The following is a 7,268-nucleotide window of genomic DNA, read 5'->3' as shown; positions in this document are numbered from 1 at the left end:
GCTCTCCTGGGCCTATGGCTTAGTGCTGAATAGAAAGCGAAAGTGAAAATAAAGCGCAAACAGTGGAAAAGGGACATTAGCTATAATTCCACTTCCTCCTTGGCCAGGGTCTTCCTGCCCCGCTCCCCGTGTTCTAGTGCCCCCTCATCGGGCTGAGGATCCCTGCCAGTGCCTCCGAACCTCAATTCCCCAGCTCCCACGAGGACAACCGGCGCTCGCTCCGCCCCCCAGAAGGAGTTCCGCGTCCTCGGCTGCCCCGCCCCCCCCCCCCGGTGGCTCTGCGCACGCGCGGGGGCCATATTAGCAGGGGATACTCAGGCAGTGGTGGTGGATTTTCTCTCGCGGAGAAAGAGCTCCTTGTAGGCTCTTCAGCGTCTCCCCTCGGTGAGCCTTTGCCCCTTGCGCACTCGCGGAAGCTTGGCCGCTCTCTCCGCGGGCGGGGATCCTGAGCGTCGCGGCAGAGCTGGTCCCGGCCTGCAGCGGCCGCCGAGGAACCGTGGACATGATGACTCTGCACCGGCTCCTTGGTGATGGACCGGCCGCGGGACTGACTCCGGACGGCCGCCGTCGGGCTTCTCTGCACTGAGCAGGCACCACGGGGCTGGGGACGCTCGAGCGGCGGGGCGGGCGTGGGGCCGGTGGCCAGGACAGAGTTGTAGGGCTGCTTCCGTCACTGTAAGAGTCCGTAGTGAAAGTAAACCTGCGGGAAAGGAGGTGCAGGTGAACTCGCCTCGGGCCGTTGTCCTGCGTCTGGCGTGGAGATGAGAAAGTTGTGTTCTCTCGCGAATCAGAAGCCCCGGCCGTCTCCTCTCTGTGCTCTCCTGGCTCTCTGCTCCGGGCTAGCCTTACCTTTCACCTGCGTGTTGCAGCAGCCTCATAACTGGTTACCCTGCACCAGTCTTCACCAGCCAGAGCGATCTTTCTAAAATGCCGGTCAGCTCCTGTGGCTCTTTGGCCCAGCATCATTCTTTGGAGCCCCATTGCTTAAGAGATAGAATTCATAGTTTTTACCTGGGCACGCGGGCCTTCGGGACCTGATCCTTACTTATCTTTCCATTTTTAATTACCGATATTCTAGAATTTGGGAAAATTGGCTCTGGAGGCCGAAGTTTGGCTTTTCCACCAAATCACGCTGAGCCCCAGTGTTGTCTTTTGCAGTAATAGTAATGATGCCAAAGATTACCATCCCGCTCCTCCGCTTCATAGTTCAGGACCCCGTATCATTCTCTGGAGAAAGCCTAAGCCTCTTAGCTTGGCATTCAAAGCTCTACATGGTCTGGATACTTGCTTAGTTCTTTCGTTTTTTCATATTTTTTTTAACTTCAGCAATTTCTCTCGCCCATTAAGCTATCCTGCCTCAGTGCCTTTTGCTCAAGCTTTCTCCTCTGCCTGGAATGCCTTTCCCTTCTTTCTTCCCCTGTTCTTCCTCTTAGACCTAGATGTTCTCAGCCTTATTTCTGCCTCTCCCATCTCTAATTTGGGCTCATTTTCTGTATGTGTTTCGCAAAAAATACTTTCTTGATTTTCTCCAACCCTCTTCCCACTCTACCCTTAGTGCCTCTGTTTCCGCATTGCTTTATAATTGTCCTTCTGTGTCTTCCTCCCTCAGCTGGCCACCAAACTGTACGCTCTTTAGGAAAGGGATTGCTCTTACCCATGCTGGCATTCCAACATTTAGCATAGTGCCTGGTGCACCGTAAATGTTGGCTGAATGAAGAGAGTGAAGAAAACATTTTTTTTTCAAGTCAAGAAATGCTTTTTAAATTGTAAGTTTCCTTTTAATAATTATCCTATTTTCTTTTTACAGGAATTATCATAAAGTTCAGAAAACATGGTGAGTTAATACACATGCCAGTAAGCTGTTGCCTGATAAATTGTATTGCTTGTACTCAGCTTACAGACTTGCATGAGAAAACTGAAATGGAATGATGTCTTACCAGTTTCCTCCCACTCTCTGAATTTTGTATACCAGGATGTGCTCTGTAAAATGACTTGTGGGTTTACAGGAGTTGGCTTACTAAAAGTGGGTAGGAATCACTTGTATGTTTTTCCTTTGCAGTCTCGAAGATATGACTCCAGGACCACTATATTTTCTCCAGAAGGTAAAATATAAATTGTTTGATCTGTCTCAAATAAAAAAAATTTTTTTTAAGTGTTTGAATTTTAGGGGTGGATGGGGAATCTACAAACTTTTTTTTAATACTAAGTTGTTCATCCTTTCTGTAGTTTGAAGTGATGATCACCAGGTTGATTATGTACATCATAGGACTATGAGTAAAAGTGGGACTCTTGTTTGTAGCCCTCCAGTGTTGTTGCTGATTCTCTTGAACCAGTGGTGCACGAACAAGGAAGAGAGTCTCGGTTTCTCACTGCTTGTGTCTTGTAGGTCGCTTGTACCAAGTTGAATATGCCATGGAAGCTATAGGACACGCAGGCACCTGTTTGGGAATTTTAGCAAATGATGGTGTTCTGCTTGCAGCAGAGAGACGTAACATCCACAAGCTTCTTGATGAAGTCTTTTTTTCTGAAAAAATTTATAAACTGAATGAGTAAGTGAAATCTTAGGGAAAACATCTCATCATATTTTGGGAGGGCTATTGCATGTGACATGATAGAATTGAACAGTTTGTTCTGTTTTTACTTCTGAAATTTTTTCCTTTTAACTTATTTGCTTGAAACTTCCTTGAGGCCCAGGATCATATGTTATTCTTTTTAAGTGCAGGGTCAAGTACTTAGTGGAGAAACAGCGTTGTATAGTGATAAGAGTAGAAGCTTGGTAGTCACACAGCTTTGGGTTAAATCTGGGCTCCACCAATGCAAGCTGTGACTTCACACCCATTGTTCAACTTCTCTGGGCTTCAGAGCCTACTAGAGTGGTTGTGGCAGTTTAATGAAATAAAATAAAATGAATGAGATAAATTAGCACAGTGTTTGGCATATGGGAGGCCCTCAAGGTATTGTTTATAATAATGGTTACTCAGGAATTATTTTGAATTATACTGAATCTTACCAAAGAACAGGCCTCCTGAAGGTCTGGGAAAAGTTTAGACAAACCCTGTACACTTAGTGAGTTTCTGTTACAGTTGGGTGTTCAGGGCTTTGCAGCTAGCAGAGAGCTGGATTTGCTCATTGGAGACTTTCCCTTCAGTGGTGAGCCAGGTGAATTCTGGTTATAGGGCCTTTTTGATACACTCACCCAAGAAAGTGTCATTCCTCCACAGAGTCACTGTTGGGCCCCTCAGCAGCTTGCAGGCTTGATTAGGCACAGTGCCAGAGGGTGTCGAGGCTGTAGGAGAGCCGGGGCAGCTTTCAGGGAACAGGGGGGTAGAGAAAGGAAATGCATACTCCCTGTAAGCCTAGCCCTGAGCTTCCTAGGCAGGCTCATAAAATATCCTGCCCTTCGGGTCCCATCACCCTCACCCCCATCAAGTTAGGCCTTAGGAGGTGAGAGTACTTACTACCCAAGAGCGTGGGGTAGTCTGTCTTCCTGTCTGGCAAAACCTTTTTCTTCCTTGTGGTTGAATCCTCTTGGGATTTACCCTAGCTTCCTAGTGTTTATTCTCTTGCCCTGTTCACAGGATGGTGATGGTAAATACATCTGTTGTGAAGAACTTAAGTGTGCATTTATTTATCTTATGTGTTGAATGACATTAAGTTGAAAGTTTCCTACAAAGATAAAACACACATAGGTTTTGTCTGAAGGGTGTAGCAGCTGAGAGGAAGCATGGTGAATTTCTAATAGAGCTTAGTACTTTCTAAAACTTGTAAAATACCCCTGGTAAACATCTTCCCTGCTTACAGATAAATGTCTTTCTTTTCCTCAAGGGATATGGCCTGCAGTGTGGCAGGCATAACTTCTGATGCTAATGTTCTGACTAATGAACTGAGGCTCATTGCTCAAAGGTATGGTCATAAATAGTATAATTGATGATATGTAAAATTAGTTTCGATGTTTCTAAGAACTCATTTTTGTAAAGATTAAAGTCATTAAAAACCTATTAATTGCAAATTACAGTGTTTTTTTCTTTAACCAAACTTGTAAAATATTAGTTACTGTATGATTATTAAGATGTTGCCATGCCCTCTACTCTCCCCCTTTAGATTGTTTATAAGTGACTATTATGTTGACCCCATGGCAGAGATTTCTTTTCAGAGGGTATTTTGCTTAGAGTGTGTATATAGAGTGTTTTAGAGAAAACTATTCATATGCCAGTTTCTTTATCCTAGGTATTTATTGCAATATCAGGAGCCAATTCCTTGTGAGCAGTTGGTCACAGCACTGTGTGATATCAAACAAGCTTATACACAGTTTGGAGGTACTGAAACTTTTGGAAATTTTATTCCCAAAAGATAAAACGTTTTATGAGTAATAACCTTTTTGAGATGGTAAAATGAAATTCAAAATGAAATAAGTAGACACTTTTCATACATTCTCACTTCATGAACTAACTGGCTTCCACTATGTGGACTATCAAACATTTTATTAATAGACTACTGAAAGGCCAAAATAACCTTTTCAAATGAGGAAACAAATTGCTTTTTACATAATGATGAAATTTAGCACTGGTCCTCTTTGTCTTTATTCCCTCTCCTGGCTGCATCCAAATCCTAGAAACAAAAGTGGAATTTTTGATGGAGCTTATCTATGGTGGCCAGAACACGGAACAGTTTATGAATGCTTAACTTCACAGAAAAGGGGTTAGCCACTGAGCTCAAGTAACCATAGTGATACTAAATTTAGATTGTTGGTATGTTTGGCTCTTTTTTTCTCTGTTAAAGGAAAACGTCCCTTTGGTGTTTCATTGCTTTACATTGGCTGGGATAAGCACTATGGCTTTCAGCTCTATCAGAGTGACCCTAGTGGAAATTATGGAGGATGGAAAGCTACATGCATTGGAAATAATAGCGCTGTGAGTATTTTTGTGTTGCTATAGAATGTAGCGAAGGGTCTAGTAACTGCCATAGTTTTAAAGTAGTGATGAGTGTAAACAACATTTTAAGGTAGCTGCAACAGCATTAATGTGATATGAAAATATCTGTGATTTCTATTGGTGATGAAGTCACAGGTACTACTAATACTACTAGGGTTTATTGCCTACAGTAATAATGAAAGGAAGTGCTAATTTTCAGTTAGAAGTTGTGAAAATAAGATCTAGTTCCCCAGTCTCCCACATACTAGTTCACAGACCCCCTGAATTCAATCATGGATACCTGGGATTCATTCATAGATCATCAACGTCCCTCCTTCGCACCCCTATCCCATGTCAACCCTCCCTGCCATCAAAATTGTTTATGTTGGTTATAATGCCAATAATAATTCAGGCATTATTCATGTTCCTAAAAAACGCAGAAATTTAAAGGAAATTCTCTATGTTGATTCTTCCTTATGTTTTATAGGCAGCTGTGTCGATGTTAAAACAAGATTACAAAGAAGGAGAAATGACTTTGAAGTCAGCTCTTGCTTTAGCTATCAAAGTCCTAAATAAGACCATGGATGTTAGTAAACTCTCTGCTGAAAAAGGTAATTTATGTCCACTCCTCTAATTTGTTTGCTTAGTGAGGGAATTGATTGAGTAGGCCTTTAACATGTTATCATAGTGCACTGAAACAGCAGCCCTATAAGTTAGGTGACCTTACAGCTATTTCCTAAGACTTGACCAAGGTCAACACTGACAAGTTCTGGAGCCACCATCCCACACTACATAACAAGCTTAAGGACTTGAGCCTGAATGTTCTCAATACTCATAGTTAAATCTGATCCATGCTATTTTATCTTATCGACTTCTTGACAATGATATCTATGCTCATGTGTACATATAATAAAGAATATGAAAGTAATTATGTGGTTATATATGTTTGGTGTACTTTATCAGAGGTATAACATTTGCATGAGTTGTACCCTCTGTTCTTCTGAATCTACTGATCTCTTATGTTAAGCCCATGTTTGCAATTGTAAATGCTTTATTTAGCTAAAGTTATATGACCATATAAAACAATATTTGTAAATAATGTTTTTCAAAAATTGTAGTAAATTAACGTATTGATTTAGTTTAGGATAACTTAGCTCCTGGTGTTGCTTTAAAAAATGCCATTTACTTGCAGATTGTCCTCTTGTCTACTTCTACCTAATTTCAAGGAGGCACTACTCAATTTTCCCTTCTCAAAATTTCTCCTCCTTTTGGCATTAGTCTGCTTTTCTCATCCATAGTCATGGGAGCTGCTTTTCATGCCTTTGTTTTGAAAAGTTCATGAAAAATAAGTGTAAGTACTGGTTAAAGATTTTGGCTGAGCCTTCAGAAGTTCTAACAAGGAAACTGGTTCCTTCTGGTCAGGCCAGCTAGAGCAATTGGCTGGTTGTACTTTTTCCAAAAAAGTAACAGAACAGCAGCTCAGAAAGTTAGTATGGGTGAAGATAAAGATGATATTAAAGTAAAAATATTCATAAAAACATTACAATATTGAAGGTATTTTGTTTCCATGAAAGTATCCATGAATTATATTAAGCAGAAAACTTGGAAAAATGGTGTACTAAGGCTCAAATGGTATGAAGAGATTAAACTGTGGTTGCTTATTAAGTGTGTTGGCTGAGTATGGCTGCCTGTATTACAAGTGTGTGTGTTTGCTTCTAGTGGAAATTGCCACACTAACAAGAGAGAATGGAAAGACAGTCATCAGAGTTCTCAAACAAAAGGAAGTGGAACAGTTGATCAAAAAACATGAGGAAGAAGAAGCAAAAGCTGAGCGTGAGAAGAAAGAAAAAGAACAGAAAGAAAAGGATAAATAGAAGACAAAATCAGGGATTTTATAACTCATTTGGGGCACCATTTCAGTGTAAAAGCTGTCCTATTCTTCCACACTGAGAAAGCTTTGCCTTTTTTTTTTAACTTGTCTAGTGGGAAAATAGGATGGTACCAACTGAATTGGGTCCTTGTTATTGCTGTCCAGGTGAATATTGTAATGATGATTACTCTTTATGGACATCTTAATCACCCTCCCCCTCTTTTTTTTTTTTTTTTGAATAAAACTTGGAAAGAATGGAAATGGTGAAGGAAAAAATTCTCTAGCAATAACTGTTAAAGATACCAGGATTAATAGGGCTGTGGTCTTTTCACGCTTTATGTATACTGTGGCTACTCTTGCAGTTACTTTTTTTTTGGCTGCGTTGCGTCTTCATTGCTGCGCGTGGGCTTTCTCTCGTTGCCGCCGAGCCGGGGCTACTTTTCATTGCGGTGCATGGGCTTCTCATTGCAGTGGCTTCTAGGCACAAG

At 41.6% G+C, this 7,268-nt stretch overlaps 1 protein-coding gene across 2 annotated transcripts; it reads left to right on the top strand.

Moving 5' to 3' along the window:
* Positions 1-287: 287 nt before the first annotated feature.
* On the top strand, positions 288-7,041 carry PSMA4 (proteasome 20S subunit alpha 4). Of its 2 annotated transcripts, none has more exons than XM_068556347.1 (9): positions 288-384; positions 1,808-1,834; positions 2,060-2,102; positions 2,387-2,549; positions 3,826-3,903; positions 4,228-4,316; positions 4,780-4,910; positions 5,398-5,521; positions 6,630-7,041. In XM_068556347.1, the coding sequence occupies exons 2-9, from the start codon at positions 1,832-1,834 to the stop codon at positions 6,782-6,784; spliced, it is 786 nt and encodes a 261-aa protein (XP_068412448.1). In that variant the 5' UTR covers positions 288-384; positions 1,808-1,831; the 3' UTR covers positions 6,785-7,041. The 2 variants fall into 2 exon arrangements, with proteins under 2 accessions (XP_068412448.1, XP_068412455.1); XM_068556354.1 differs by lacking the exon at positions 288-384 and adding an exon at positions 428-590.
* Positions 7,042-7,268: the final 227 nt, after the last annotated feature.

The sequence above is a fragment of the Eschrichtius robustus genome, chromosome 1 (genome assembly GCF_028021215.1).
Source record: "Eschrichtius robustus isolate mEscRob2 chromosome 1, mEscRob2.pri, whole genome shotgun sequence".
Lineage (NCBI taxonomy): Eukaryota > Metazoa > Chordata > Mammalia > Artiodactyla > Eschrichtiidae > Eschrichtius > Eschrichtius robustus.
Note: the sequence above shows the minus strand (reverse complement) of the source record. Positions and strands in the feature narration are given on the sequence as shown.

Excerpts from the sequence above, each read along its gene's own strand:
- PSMA4 (XM_068556347.1), top strand. Across the intron at positions 2,103-2,386 it reads CACTATATTTTCTCCAGAAG|GTCGCTTGTACCAAGTTGAA; the intron begins GTAAAATATAAA and ends TGTGTCTTGTAG. Across the intron at positions 4,911-5,397 it reads GCATTGGAAATAATAGCGCT|GCAGCTGTGTCGATGTTAAA; the intron begins GTGAGTATTTTT and ends TATGTTTTATAG.